The 15,828-nt window shown below is 36.9% G+C and overlaps 1 protein-coding gene across 2 annotated transcripts; it reads left to right on the top strand.

Moving 5' to 3' along the window:
• The first annotated feature begins 438 nt into the window (after nucleotides 1-438).
• LOC143745493 (uncharacterized) lies at nucleotides 439-15,249 on the top strand. 2 transcript variants are annotated; one of them, XM_077237623.1, is made up of 3 exons: nucleotides 439-641; nucleotides 4,519-4,564; nucleotides 11,643-15,249. In XM_077237623.1, exons 2-3 carry the CDS (start codon nucleotides 4,533-4,535, stop codon nucleotides 13,336-13,338), a joined length of 1,728 nt encoding a protein of 575 aa, XP_077093738.1. In that variant the 5' UTR covers nucleotides 439-641; nucleotides 4,519-4,532; the 3' UTR covers nucleotides 13,339-15,249. The 2 variants fall into 2 exon arrangements, with proteins under 2 accessions (XP_077093738.1, XP_077093737.1); XM_077237622.1 differs by lacking the exon at nucleotides 439-641 and adding an exon at nucleotides 1,473-1,757.
• Nucleotides 15,250-15,828: the final 579 nt, after the last annotated feature.

The following is a 15,828-nucleotide window of genomic DNA, read 5'->3' as shown; positions in this document are numbered from 1 at the left end:
ACGTAGCTTAGGCCTTGGTGAAGGAAATAACTACTGTGAGTCTTGAAGCTGAACTTCTGCTCATGAAACTGCAAACTATCTTCAGTATTCTTCAATTTATTATAATTCTGACTTGAGTCTTCATTCATCATATCCGGGTCTTTGACTGTAAATACCCTTACAGAATGAACCTCATTGGTTCTCGCATGTCAAGCAAACATGTTTGAACTTCTGTTTACCACAACTGATGTATGAGTTGATGAATGTTTATGTGAATAAAAGCCTAAATTCAATCTGTTCATCATGTAAAATGATAATTTCTCTTCAGAAAATTTGGTATATTGCCACTAAGTCTAGATTTAGTCAATGTAAACAACTGACAAACAAACTGATTGGCTAATACAAACTTGGGGCTTTACATTTGCCTAGATACAAATGATTTGTTTGTGAGTATCCAATGATAAAAAAAAGAATGAACTCCTGGTAAAACAAGGAAGTTAGAATGGAATGAGAAACCTTTTCAAACACTCTAGAGTTAGAAAAAGAAGAGAGAAAAAGATAGAAGTAAATCTCCCTAGTACTTTGTTGATTATACAGGATAAATAAAACCAAAGGTTACATACAAGGTTCATTCTGACATTCGGAATTTATCTACCAAAAAGGTTAGTAGATTGTTCTTTCACTATGATAGTTGTAAAGTATAACAGTTACCCAGATAACAATTATTTGTTCTAAGAACATTTTCCAAACATTCTATTCTGGTTATGTAAATGTTAAAATGTTTTCGTAAAAAAGGTCAAGACCTTAAAGAGACATCAGAAAGTTAGTTTATTACTATTTTTCATCTTATTAGGACACAAATAATAACATTCCATGACAAAAAACAACAAAAAACACAACTTTTGTTTTTTATTTTAATGTTTGTATCCTCCAGAATACGTCTTTCCTTTGAAAGAAATTAATTGAAAAAAAGAATGCCTGTTTTTAACATTTTAGCCACATTTATTATTAATAAAACATTTTTTCTCTCATAACTGAAAGTGAACATTCTTTGTAAAATTCTGTTTCTGTATAAATAAATATAATACCTATTTATGAATAGCTATATTAGCATACTGTATCATATTTAAAAAGCACATTTTCATTACTTTGCTTTTTTTTATCAAGTAAAGTCTTTTCTATTTTTTTTTGCTGTGAAATCTTTAATGATTTTTATAAAGTAAATGTATGATAAACATTTACTGGACTGAAGCAATGTGGGTTTACTTGATTTTCATACATCATTTTTTCATTAAAATTTTTTTTTAAAATTGTAAAAAGGTATGTTGTTCAGGGAAGAATGAGGCAGGAACCAGCGAAGGTTTTAATATACTTTAATTCTAAAACAAACCAACAACAAAACGAAAGTAAAAGCGATCTCTGGGGGCCCCAAAAGTGTGTGGGCCCTTAGAATCGTCCTAACTTTCAGATCCTTTAACTTTCTAATAGACCCCTTTTCAGTTGGTAAACATGATGACGTTTTTATGTGGGCGGAGCTTAGGTGGAGGCAGAACAATCCCTCTGGCCGCTCCACTAATGCTAGTTTGCAAGTTTTGTTTGCTTGTTTTTTAACAATGACGAGGGAAAATCAGATTTTATCTTAATGTGTAAGGTCACTCACTGTCCAGGAACGCGATTGTTATTTGCATAAGTAAATTTTAACGGACGGAACCAGATTGGCCGACCCGTACACGCTCAGTCAATGGATGGAGGATCTGACAGGATTAACGTTACCTCGGGTGAGTGGCCTGACTTCTACACCTGATAGAGAAACCGAGCGTAAAGACAAACTGAGGGCATATACATCTTTAGATGACTATAACTATGTGATGAATGGTCTTGACTTGTGGCAACGCGGTCCTGCCCAGCGCCAAGGCCAGAAGACCACAATGTAAAGAGTGACATTACAGTGCAATTTTAATGATGTGAATATTTTCTAGAAATATATTTTTTTAATGTATTAAATTATATTAATTAACTATGTATTTGATAATTCTTTCTTACCAGGTTCTTCAAAAAGTCTATCACAATCAATCACAACAATGTATACAATCATAGATGATTCACAAATAATCACAATAATTTAGAAAACATTATGAGATAAAATTTCAAATTGGATCCTGTAGGTGATTCTTGCACCCAGAAACACATTTAATAAAAAATAATAATAATTTAAGATCTTTATTATGTAGCCGAATCTGTGCTGGTTTGTATTGGCCGCCTCCAGTTTTCACTTTGTTTTGCCTCCAGCTAACGCTGTGACGTCGGCGCAAAAAGGGTCTATTAAACACAGGGGAACTTTGCTGTGTTGCATCCAACCATTTTTTAAGCCAGAAAGTTAGAGGACATTCAAAGAATATTCAAAGAATGCTTTCTGCCAACATTATGAAAACATTCATCTAATACTAATGACAATATATGGTGATTTCATGAAAATGGTTTTGAAAGTGTTTAATTTTAACACTTGCATAACCTTTACATAAATTCAAAAGAAAAGTTAGGAACAACACCTATGGGACAGGCTACAAAACGTTCGGTAATGCTTTAGATTACGCTTATATTTTCTAAAGGTATAGCAGAAAAGCAAAACAGAGACTGACGTGTGACTATTTTTCTGTCTATAATGTGATAAGAATAATTGTAATTATTTGTTACCATCAAAGTACATCGGGTATCAAGTGAAATAGTATGCAAAATACTATAAAGAAGTTTGAAAAAACAGCCCTAAACCGATGACGACCCGAAGATTTCAGTGGCTGCATTGAGTAGCTTTGTAAAGGTCACGTTACATGCTGTTTGTTCTATTTTATGTGTTGCTTTCACTTTTCAAAATGCTTAAAATAAGAAGTGAATCATTGTTTATGTAATTTCTCAAAATATTTTTTATAAAATGGTATAAATAAAAACTTATCAAGATGTCTTGTTTTCTTTATCTTTATTTTCAGTGGTTAAAAAAGATTGTTTAAAGGTCCCTTGACATGGGGTTATTTTATTATTTTATAATGTTTCCTGGGTTGCCCTTATAATGTTAGTATGTTTTTTAGATCAAAAATAGTCATAATTTAGAAATAAAAGGCATTTTTCCTAGCCTGATTTTAGCCTCTGATTTGAACACTCTGTTTGAAGGGGCGTGTCTGCTGTGGGATTCAGTGTAAACGCGGCCACTGCTGTGATTGGCTGACATGCGTGCATATGAAATAGCTACATGTGAAATTCTCTCGAATACCTTTACTACTGCTATTATACGTTTTTACTAATACAGCTATCGAGATTAACGAATCGTGAGATGTTTTTAAAGTATTTAGATCTATTCCCATCACATAAAATGTTGCTGTGATGAGCATTGAGCAAGCAGATGACAGTGTGTTGATCGCGAGACTGAAGATCTTATCATTGCAATGCAGTTTCTGCACTCTCTCTAATGCTTTCACCAATGCAAACACAATGATGTACATACAGTAAGAGCTTCGTTGTGCAGTCACATGCGTCATTGATTTCATAACGAGTTGTCCAGATAAACTTGCGCTGTGTGAAAAATTGTTCTTTGATCGATTTCTGTAAATAATTTGTTCACAATTTAAATAAGATTATTTTTATCCTACTAAAAGAAACGATGTGAAGGTGATATTTTAGTCACTGGCTTGACTTACTGATGCATTAACAGTATTGAACGATTTAGAGAGAAAGATTACCTTTCTGAACTTGAATTGTTGCTTGGTAGCTCGATCGATTTATTTTCGGACGTTCATCGAGGCCAGCTCTGTATTGGCCCAAGTTGAGGAAACAGTCATCGGTGAAATGTTTGGACCATCCAAAACTTTGGAAAGTTGTATCGGCACATTTCCAGAGAAAATAAAATGAACCCATTGTTTCTTCAGAGGCTCGGATGAAGGAACTAAAAAATACTTTTGTGTTCATTTGTACATCCGAACACTGATCAACTGCCATGCTTCGCTCGTTTTGCAAGCCATTAACTGTTATAGCTCTCTATTCAACTTGTGTGCTTCGATCGGTCACACGCCATGATATCTCTCGATGATAAACTAAAATCTCGCGCGCGCGTGTTCGTACTTCATAGCTCGTTTTCTCATGGGCGGGTCAAATTCTCTGGGCGGGCAAAGCAGAGAGGGGGGAGGTAACCTTTCCCCTATATGACGTCATATAGGGGAGATTCAAGATCAGCCCGTCTGAGATCTCATTTTCTCACAGGCAGAGAAAGATAGCCAAAACTCGGTTTACACCGACTGAAATTTCTAGACACGAGGGGACCAAATACAGGCTAGGGGAACTAATATTAATGTTAATCAAACTCAGAAAGTGAAAATTTCATGTCAGGGGACCTTTAAGGCTTATTTGATTTGCACTTGTGGAAAGCACTGGAACTCCCCTTTCTAAGGTTGAAACTAAAGTTAGAGTTAATAGTTTGTTTGTAATCTAATGAACAATTAAATGTTTTTTGTGTGGTTTTTAAGCACTAATGTAAACCATCATACCTTACAGAGACAGTTTCTACAATGACTGAAGAGCAACATCCACAGTGTAAAAGGTTAGTGTCAGCATGTGTAGCATAATCTATGATATATATATATATATATATATATATATATATATATATATATATAACAGTTTTAATTCTTAAAATACACTTTAAAAGATTTCTTGGTAAAAAAAACTATAATAATAATAATAAATATAAATAACATTAAAGGGGTGGTTGACTGCTTTTTTTCTTTGCTTGATAGTGTTTATGGGGTGCAATATAACATGTCTTTGTGTGTGTTTTTTTTTAAAGCCCTATTTTTCATAAATTTCACCTTTATTGTAAGCCGCTTTCTCCTCTGTCATTTGAGCGACCATTGACTTCTTGATTCTATGAAACCACTCCCTCAGAAACAGGCAATGGGCTCAGATTGGTTAGTTGGGCCGGTGTGTTGCAATTGGCTAAACTGCGTAGTGCACGTTTTCCAGAAACTTCACGCCCATTACCTTTACGAGCAAAAGTTGCATGTGCTCCGGTCAAATGTAAATAATGGTGTCAATACTGCCGTATCACCTTGAGCCAGAATCAGACCCAGAAAGCGGCAATGAAGAGAGTCAAGCAGAACCTCCCCAAACACGGCTCTTACAAAACGTTTCTGAATGGTACATTTTTGTATTATTATTATTCTATTCTACTATTATTATAAGAATTCGATATGCTGTTACATGAAAATGCTACTGCTGCTTGTTTGCTTTTGAGATACGGTTTTCTCCTGATTAAATATTTAATATAACTGAATAAATTACTGAGTAATACCATTTTTTAAAATCATTGTTTTATCGATATAATGAACAACCGTTTATCTATTCACAAAACTTAGTTTACTCGAATGTACAATTTATATCTATAACAGTAATAAGTATGGAGATAAACAATACATAAAACCTGTAAACAAACCATACTGTACATGTAAGGATTACTCAGAGTCGGTAAGATCCATTTGCAGCTTTTATTTGATTAGACAATAGTAGAAGGGCTAGGCAAAGAGTACTCAGATAAACAGGCGTTGGGTCCAGGTCAGGCTGAGATTCGAAGCACGGTAAAACAGTCCAGGGTCAAGGGAGCCAGAGAGTGATCGAAAGCCAGGAAACAGTCCAAGGTCTAGGTAGCCAGAGAATGATCGTAGAAATCCGCAACAGTCCGTGATCTAAACCAGTAAGGGGAAACACGAGAATAAACGCTCAGTAAGTAAACCAGGGCTCAATAATACTTCACACTGAATGAGGGTAGAAAGCTGGTTAAATACACAAGCAAATAGGATACAGGTGTGAGGGCAATCAGTGGCAACAGGTGTGTGTGTGAGTCCGGATGGATTGCATGATGGGAGATGTAGTTAATACTCGGGAGACGGCTCCCTATGAGGGTGTGAAGGAGGTGATGAAGGAAACTCCTGCGTTACAGTACACTGATAACTAGGGGTGTAACGATTCATCGATGCATCGATGTATCGATTTATATTCCTATGATCCAACTACATCGATCTGTGCTCGGCAAATTGGCATTCCGTACGACATATATCGATCTAATATCGTTTTAAAAGGTAATCAATCGATTGTATCGATACTAGGAAATAACGTATTAGATTTAAGCACGTCAGACTTTATATGGACGTTTTTTCTTAGCACTTTTAATGATAAAGGCGTTAAACATTACTCGATTTAGTCTGCCTATATGTGACGTCATCGCCACGCGCCAGCAGCGGCGCAAAGTCAAAACATAGCATGGCGGAATACAGAGGAGATGCCGACGAGCGAGAAATCATCAAGCCTCCATTGCGGTCCAGTGTGTGGATTCCCTTACAAGAAACAACAGGAATCTAGGAAACTTTACCTGCACTGTCCAGTATCCAGGTATTTATTTCAGTCACACTGGTTGCATTTTTGGCTAAAAAGTTACTGAATCGATTTCAAGTCACTGAATCGTTTCGGATCGTATCGTTCTAAATGAACCAATATCGTCCTTGAATCGTATCGACAACCACGTATCGTGATACGAATCGAATCGTTGTTAAAACGAATCGTTACACCCCTACTGATAACAGCCGCTGAAGTTTGCTGTTGCGATTACATATAATCTTTTGAACTTTATACTTGTCTTATACATACAAAATAGCATCGAACTAACTGGCTACTATAAACAAACAGCGTTGGCATTGGTTTACGTTCTTGATCAAAACGAAAAATTACGTCATAAAGTATACATGGAAAATACATTTACAAAATTAGTACATAATTACAAATTCAGGTCCAAAATGTTTGTACGCATTTGTCATAGACACACGAAATAGCATAACTAAGTGGCTACTAAAGCCAGCGCTGGCATTTGTTTATGTCCTTGATAAAAACTAAGACATTACGTCTAAAATTATACATGCAAATACATTTAAAATGATTAAGTCTTACTTACAGGTTGTGGCCCAACAACTGCTGCCTCTGGTTTTAAAGTTGGAACTGCTTCATGTTTTAGTAACAGTTTGTTGTTGAATCCGGCATTGAATTCGTGGAGATTCTGGAAGCTGTCTTCTGTAAAATGCGCAGCACAGAGAGCTAAATTACGATTGTAATTTTCTGGAACATAATCAAACATAAATTGTAGCCATTGTTGACGAACTACAGCGTCCGTAGGAAGCCCGAACACAGAAGACCTGACAGCTGGGTGAAAATAACACACTTTTGACGGCATGGCTACTGCTCTCCACTATAACTCTTCCTCTTCGACAAACAACAACAACAACCTTTATTAAAGCACATTTAACACAATACAAATTGATCCAAAGTGTTGTACATAGTGCATAGCAGAACTACGCTATAAAAACCACAATTACAAGTTTCCAAAAGCTAAAGAATAAAGATGTGTTTTCAGAGTAGATTTAAAAATATCCAATGAAGGAGCAGATCTCACATGATAAGGAAGAGTATTCTAAAGCTTAGGCCCAGTGACAGAAAAAGCCCGATCACCCTTTAATTTGTAGCGACACCGTGACACATTTAAAAGCAAGTGATTTGAAGATCTAAGTGCCCTAGCAGGACAGTATGGCACAATAAGATCATAAATGTACCTTGGTGCACAGCCAGACATCGCCTTATATACAAACATAAGGATCTTAAAATCAACTCTAAACTTAATGGGAAGCCAGTGAAGGGATGCCAAAACAGGAGAAATATGATCCCTCTTTTTAGACCCAGTCAAAAGTCTTGCAGCTGCATTTTGAACAAGTTGTAATCGCGATAGTATAGATTGAGGAAGACCATAATAAAGAGAGTTGCAATAGTCTAATCGTGATGTTACAAATGCATGAATTGCAACTTCTAAATCTTTGCTTGAAAGAACATTCTTCAACTTTGCAATTGATCTTAAATGGAAAAAACTTCCCTCTAATAACAGCACTAATTTGTTTGTCGAAAAGTAGTGAATAGTCAAAGATCACTCCAAGGTTTTTGATTTGTTTGCATACTTTTGTTGAGAGAGGACCTAACTGGGCTTTCAGAGCAGGAGTGGAATCTGCCGGACAACCCAGAATTAAAACCTCTGTTTTATCCTCATTTAACTGCAGAAAATTATTTGTCATCCACCTCTTAATATCATCTACACATTCCAATAACACATCAAATGAAGCAGTGTTGTCAAGCCTTACTGGAAGGTAAAGCTGAGAATCATCTGCATAGCAGTGATATGAAATGTTATACTTATGAAAAATGAGGGCCAAGGGGAGCGTATAAAGGGAAAACAATAAAGGTCCCAAAATAGATCCCTTGGGCACACCAAATAAAACAGGTGCAGATAGCGAGGAACAATTTCCTAAATTTACAGAAAAAGTCCTCTTTTCGAGGTAGGAAGCAAACCATTGTAATACAGTGCCCTTGACACCTACCATATATTCTAGCCGTTCAAGAAGAATGTTGTGGTCGATGGTATCAAATGCAGTGCTCAGGTCTAACAAAACCAGCACAACACAAGAGCCTGAATCTAAAGCAAGCAAGATATCATTCGTTACCCTCAACAAAGCTAACTCAGTGCTATGTAATGACCTAAAGCCAGATTGGAACATGTCCAAAATATTAAAAGAATTTAAATAAAACTGGAGCTGTGAAAAAACGACTTTCTCTAAAAGCTTAGAGATAAAAAGGCAGTTATAGAGATTGGTCGATAATTACTGCACATTTCTGGATCAAGTTGAGGTTTTTTCAACATAGGATGCACAATTGCATGTTTAAAACTAGCTGGAACGACACCTTTGGCTAAAGAGCTGTTTATGATAGCGGTTACCATATGACTAATGGTAGAAAAAACATCCTTAAAAAGATGAGTCGGGATGATATCCAACTTAGAACCAGAACACTTCATAGTAGAGATTATATCAGCTAGCTGAGTTGGAGAGACAGGTTTAAAGTTTGACAGGCAACTCATAGGACAGGGCAGTTGCAAGTGACATGGTTCAGAGGGAACAATGGAGCTTCTAATATCATACATTTTTTGAGTGAAATGTTTTAAAAATTCTTCATAAAGCTCAAAAGAGGCCTCAGATAAAATATTCGTAGTCGGGTTTAGAATGGAGTCAATCGTATCAAACAGGACTTTTGGTCACTTTGCGTTATCAGAAATTAATTGAGAAAAGAAATTAGATTTTGCCTTCTTTTGTTTGATAGTTGACCAGACTTGATTTTAAAATGTCAAAAGAAACGTCTAGCCTATTTTTTTCCCACTTTCGCTCCGCTTTTCGGCACTCTTGTCTGAAAGCGCGGGTGACATCATTTAACCACGGCTGACCAGCAACCTTCATCTTTTTACACTTAAGCGGAGCAACAGCATCCATAGATATAAAGGATGCTTTATAAAATATCTCAGTCAAGCATTCAGTATCTGTTTCATTCAGAAAATTATAATGTGAAGAAAAATGTTCAGAAAACAAATTTGCAGTGTTTGAATGAATAGCTCGAGAGAGACATGAAGGCTGAGGGCAAACAGAAGACAGGAGAAAGCACTCAGATTCAAACAAAATAGGATAATGGTCAGACACACATGGAACAATAACCTCCAGATTTGAAATCAAAAAACCACGAGACAGTACCAAATCTAGTGTGTGACCCAAATTGTGAGTTGGACCACATACAGATTGTACAAAGTTCAAAGACTCTAGAATAGTTACAAATTCTTTGACCAACGTTTTAGAAGGGCAGCAGAGATGAATGTTAAAATCCCCAAGAATCAATAGTCGATCAGCTCGAGTCACCAGATCAGAGAGAAAATCAGAAAATTATTGAATAAAATCCTTATTGCATTCGGGGGGTCTGTAAATCATAGTACATAGCATAGGACCATTTAAATCAACTTTCAAAACTGGACTTCAAAACTGGAAAAGGTGTCCGTAGGCACAAACTTGCATTTGAAACAGTTTTTAAAAATTGTTGCAACTCCACCACCATGTCCAGAGGCCCGTGGAGAACTGAAAAAAGCACAGTCAGGAGGAGCAATCTCGGCAAGAGGCATCGAGTCACCCTGTTTTAACCAGGTCTCGGTCACAAATAAAGAGTCTAAGAACTGAGATGTAAACAAATCAATTAAAATAAAAGATTTGTTCGATATTGACCTGGCATTCACTAAGGCCATCTTTACAGTAGCAGGGCAATCAGGCTGCCGAGAGCTGAGAGGCGCATGTGTATGAGCAAACTAATGTTTCCAAGATTGACACTCTGACTCTTACCATTTGATCTGATGGAAGAGCGGCGATGTGGCAACCAGATGACCGGGATGGGATAATTATCCTGAGACACAGTCGAAGTCCTCACAAGGGGGTCACTGCGAGATCCACGATGGATGGATCTGTGGCGGCGTGTAATTCCCAAAGCGGCGCAGCGGTTGTAAATTCCACCGGAGAGACGGCAGAACGAATTTAGTCTCTGTAAATCCACCGAAGAGTATTTAAGCACCATATTTGGAGAATTATCCACACCAGGATCGAAAAACAGACCCCACTTTAAAGTACAAACAGTCGAACTCCAGCACACCAGTATGCAAATGATATAACACCACATTTCAATCTGGATTCACTCCTTCAAGTTCACCAAACAAGTCTCAATTGTTAGATCCACGAAATTAGGTCCTCCGACTCATTCAGCCATAGCAAGTGATGAAAGAATACCCAACAATAATCAGGTGAGATCTCCTCGATCAAAGGGCATAAAATATCCTCAAAATGAAGCAAAAAATTTTTAAATAATAAAACAATAAAACCGGAGAGCAGCGGCAGCCAAACACGCCAGCGTTCGCTCAAACCGGATGTCGGTCATGGACAATTAGCACCATCAGGAAAAATATCAGGACAAAGCCGCAGAAATATGGCCATGCCCCCTTTTTTGCATACTCCGGAGGGAGGGTTGATGTAAATTTATGGGTTAGTTACGTATAAAACCCGAGAAGTATCTCGTTGTAGTCCCATTCGAGTCGTTTTTGTAGGCATTAAACTTCCTGATTTTTAAAAGATGATATCTCTGCTTACGTTGAACTTTCAGCGCAGCAACTTTGCAGATACTGTTCATGCACCAACAGCAACATTACACACTATTTAAAATGAAAAAAGTGAAATCGCAAATCAACCACCCCTTTAAAATAATGAAATTCCATTATTGAGACATTATCAATTTGTTCTTGCCATCATTTTTGTCTTACCACTGTAGTAAGTATTGTGTGAATGGATATTGAGTTAGATCGTTACATTATCATTGTTGTTAGGCAAAATATTTACTAGTCAGCTAGTTAGAATTTAGCATGAACAATTCTTTACAAACGCCAAAAAAATGACTCATTGTTGAAACAAAGAAACCGTTTTGTTGAGAGGACTATGCAGAAAGTTTGCAATCAAAAAGGGAAAGAAATGCAAACCACACTGGCACATTCTAGCTATTCCTCTGCCCTACTTCTTCTTTGGTAAATAAGGAAGTTGAATTCACCAACATGATTTTAAATAAAAAACAAAAACAATGATTTGTTTGTGATTTAAACACCACTAGCAATCATACATCATTGGTTAATTAATAGTGGTTGAAACCATAACAGTTTGATGGTAAATCAATTCTCTCTTTTGCAGATCATGTTATTATGATGTCACACCCATTGATTCAGGTCCTCCAGCACTTTACCGCCTGAACACTAAAAGAAAATATATTAATGGAAATCATAAAAAGGTCAGACGATGGACATATGGACAAAAAGATGAAAACAAGCCAAACAAAGTCATACTGCTGATGGGAGAAACTGGCGCTGGGAAAACCACCATGATCAACACCATGATCAACTACTTACTAGAAGTGAAGTTTGAGGATGAAGAGTTTTATCAAATCACAGAAGAAATTGAAGAAGAAAATGAGGACGAAGAACAGGATCAAACAAAATCCAAGACATCTGAGATCACAGTTTATGAGGTGTTTGTTAATGAAAACCCAACATCTCTGACCATCATTGACACTCCAGGATATGGAAACACTGACACTGAAGGATTCGAGAAAGACAGAGAGGTTTCTGAATATCTTACCAAATTATTTTCAGATAAGGATGGGATTCATTATATTGATGCAGTGTGTTTTGTGATGAAGGCATCTCTGAATCGTCTCTCTGGAAAAGAGCTTTACATAGTTCACTCAGTTCTGTCTCTGTTTGGTAAAGATATAGAGGACAACATAGTGTTTCTATTCACACAGTCACATGAAATACCTCCAAGAGATGCTCTCAATGCCATTAAGAAAGCAGAAATACCCTGCAAAAGAGATAGGGGGGGAAAGCCCATTTTCTTTTTATTCAACAACCAGCAGAAAGCGACAAGAGACACAAAATATGAGCAAATTTACAAATCAACCTGGGAAATGGGAGAGAGAAGCATGAATCGTTTTTTCACACTCCTGGATGAAAAGAACAGAAAAAGTGTTAAGATGACATTAGATGTTATGAAAAAGCAAACACAACTTGAGGCCTGTATCTCTAATCTGATGGAGCTAATCTTGGAGAAGGAGTCAAAAATGGAACAACTGACTAATATTCAGGAAGCCATCAAACAGAACAGAGAGAAGATTGAGAAATGTGAAAACTTTGAGTTTACGGTAACAATAACTGTTAAAGAAAAGGTCCCCATCGAAGGTGCATGGTGGAGGAACAGTAACGCAACCTGTTGCTCCGTCTGTAAGGAGAATTGCCACATTTGGGGCTGCTGGTGGGCAAAAGATCCCTCAGAGTGTTGGGTCATGAAAAACAGCAACTGCACTGTATGTACAAGGAAGTGTCATCACAGCAAACACCGCAAAGAGAATAAAATATATGTCATGAAGACACAGGATGTCATTAAGAAATTTGATGATCTTAAAAAGGAGTATGAATGCACTGGTGGCGTGAATTTGAAGAGCTTTGACACAACTGTCTATGAAAACACTAAAAAGGAACATGAAAGAAGTATCGAAGAATCTAAGAAAAAAACAAGTGTAGAAGATATGCTGAACAGTGATCTGGAGAACATTAAAAAGGATAAATCCACACTGGTGAATGAAGCTTATGTCACCATTATGCTTCTGCCTAATATAGCATTAAAAGCAGACAATGCTTTCATGCTTCAAAATCTGGATTTCTTGATTCCCAGACTAAAGGAGGAGGGAATGGATCAATGCACGAAGGACCTGGAGGAGCTGCAAAACGCTGGAGAAAAGCAGAAAAATAAGGGGGCTCTTCGTCACGTAATGGATTTTAGCAGGCAAAACTTAAACCGATTTTACAGTAAGGTAACTGGTAAAAATCAATAAATGCAGTAAGTTTTAACATAATGAAAAAGCAGAACAGATACTGCTTCATCTGAGAACATAATTCACTTACAAAATAATTTTTTGTAAGACATACACACACACACAAACACACATCCTGTATATATTTCAAGCGAATAACGAACTGGTGTGATGTAATTTTGAACAAAATCAGGCCAATTTTTGTAGCTCTGCTGATCGAGAATATTTTATTTCGTTCAAACTGTCTATTTTTAGTTAGTTACAACAGTTTTTTCCTTCTACATTTACCTAGAATTTTGCTGTTCCATCAATGTCAAATGCCAATAAACGTTGAAAAACTTTACTCTTCTTTACTGAAAAACGAAGAAGAATAGACAAATAATTGACAGATGTATATGGAAGTACATGATTACGCAGTGCCTGCTTCTCCTCTCCCAGGAGTTAAAAAAGCTCTTTTTGTGTTTAGATGCCCTCCCTTATCGCCCTGACACTTGATTAAGCCTGTTTCTAAGAAAGGGAAGATTGAATCTTTGGATGACATGGTTGCGATGTTATCGTCAATTTCATCCCTGATCAACGAGCGCTCTGATTCTCTAGAGAAACTGGTGAATACTAATGCTATGATAATAGAGGGTCTGAAAAAGACGATGGACTTTGTCTCTGCTAAGTTAAAGACGCGAAAGTGAAAGTGGACCACCTTACGACTCTGGGAGCAGCGAATAGAGAACCGTCAAGCCCGTCTCTGAGACCCGGAGAGGCACTCGAGACGGTGGAAAATTCGGTTGCAAGGGGTTTCCGAAAAAGAGAAGGAGAACATCAGAGACAAAGTCGTCTGCATATGCAAATATACATTTCCCGAAGGAAAGGGCAAATTCTCCTTCGCCATAGACTCCCTTCACAGATTGGGAAAAAACAAGATCATGCGAGTAGCAAACCTGTCCCACGAGCTGTCATAATACAGTTCGTCTCACACATAGTCAGGGATGCAGTATGGAAGGCAGCGAAATCCTCTGCTTTTTTTTAAAGGAAAATGGGATGCGGTTTATGGAAGATCTTACGCTGGATAGAGAAAGAAATTGTGGCCTAAAGTAGAAGAAGCCGAAGCAGTGGAAGAAGAAAGAATAGTGCCAAAACTCAAATCTATGAACAGAGTTTCTGCCCTCCTTTTACTGTCTACATGAATTGCTTTCTGACAGTGGACAAATGTTTTAGTTTTTTCAGTGCATTTAAATGCATTAAGCATCCCTTTACAGTCAAGTTTCCAGTGCATGGTATGATGCATTACACTTTATTTCACAATCGTTCTGTTTTATGTTAATCTATTTGAATGTTTTGACGGTTATCTGTTGTATACTATGTGTTCAGCTGAGCTACGGTTCTTATGTTACGTTACTCTTTGTGCCTTTATTGCACTTGTTATAGTTGTTCCTTTTCTTGTTTATTAGAATATTTTGTTTCTGCTATCTCTCTAAATGCCAGGGGAATGAGAGTTTCTGTAAAATGTAAAGCTCTTTTTGGGAAAAAATATAATACTGATTTTTTTGTTTCTTTCAAGAGTGTCGCTCAACTGTGAATTACAATGGAGAAGTGGTGCTTGGTTTTCTCATGGGGCTGAACGTTCAACGGGTGTTTTGGTACTTAAATAATTTGCTGGTGAAATTTTGCAATTGCTATTGTGATCCTTATGGTCATCTTATTATCATGATTCTTTCTATCAATACTGACTTCTATTTTTTCTAAATAACATTTATCGATACAATACTTTAAATGAGAACCAGGCTTTATTTGATATAGCTCTAGATAATATGATAGAACGTGTGCCACCAAAAAAGACCCAGCCCAATATGTTGTTGAAGACATTTATGAGCAATATGATCTTATAGACATCTGGAGGCTTACAAATCTAAATAATAAAACTTATACTTTGTGTAATACTGATTTTTTCAGACAATATTTTTTGGACAATTTTTCTGTTAACGTCTTTCCAAACCCTAGTACTGACCACTGAAGGGGTGGATTTTGGAATAAACTACTGCTTCAATGTATATTTAATGAGTGCGAGAAGGGCGCCAATTTGTTTGGGTCGACATCGAACCTGGTCTGACCTAACATGGGATGACGGTAACGTTACCAAAATCTAGCGCTGCAACAACTGGCTAATAATAAATTAAAAAAAGGGAATATAAATTAGCTCAACTTACCATGTGCTTTTTTTTGTTGGAAAACAGAAGCTCCATATTCTTAGCCCGGTTGAGAAGCATCGCACAACCGTTAATTATTCAAATGCTAGTCGAAAGATAATTTGAATTTTTGAGTGACAGACAAGTAGAAGGGTGTAACATTTAAATTTTAGGCTCCGATCCTTATTTGTTACCCCCAGTTTTCTTTGTCCTTTATTATCTGCCCCAGACTTCCCCCAATTTGCCTTCCATGATATATTTATCTTGTGCATAACCCCTCCCCATACAGTGGGGATCGTTTGAGGGCTTTCAAGAGTACAGACGCGTATTA

This window comes from Siphateles boraxobius, unplaced genomic scaffold, assembly GCF_051911475.1.
Source record: "Siphateles boraxobius isolate OS27281-9 unplaced genomic scaffold, OSU_SipBor_1 204, whole genome shotgun sequence".
NCBI lineage: Eukaryota > Metazoa > Chordata > Actinopteri > Cypriniformes > Leuciscidae > Siphateles > Siphateles boraxobius.
The sequence above is the reverse complement of the archived record's forward strand: the minus strand, read 5'-3'. Positions and strand labels throughout refer to the sequence as shown.

Bases quoted from the DNA above. Each gene is read 5' to 3' on its own strand.
- LOC143745493 (XM_077237622.1), top strand. From the start codon at position 1,721: ATGGATGGAGGATCTGACAGGATTAACGTTACCTCGG. The intron at 1,758-4,518 runs GTGAGTGGCCTG...CATACCTTACAG, and splicing joins CAGGATTAACGTTACCTCGG to AGACAGTTTCTACAATGACT. The intron at 4,565-11,642 runs GTTAGTGTCAGC...TCTCTTTTGCAG, and splicing joins CAACATCCACAGTGTAAAAG to ATCATGTTATTATGATGTCA.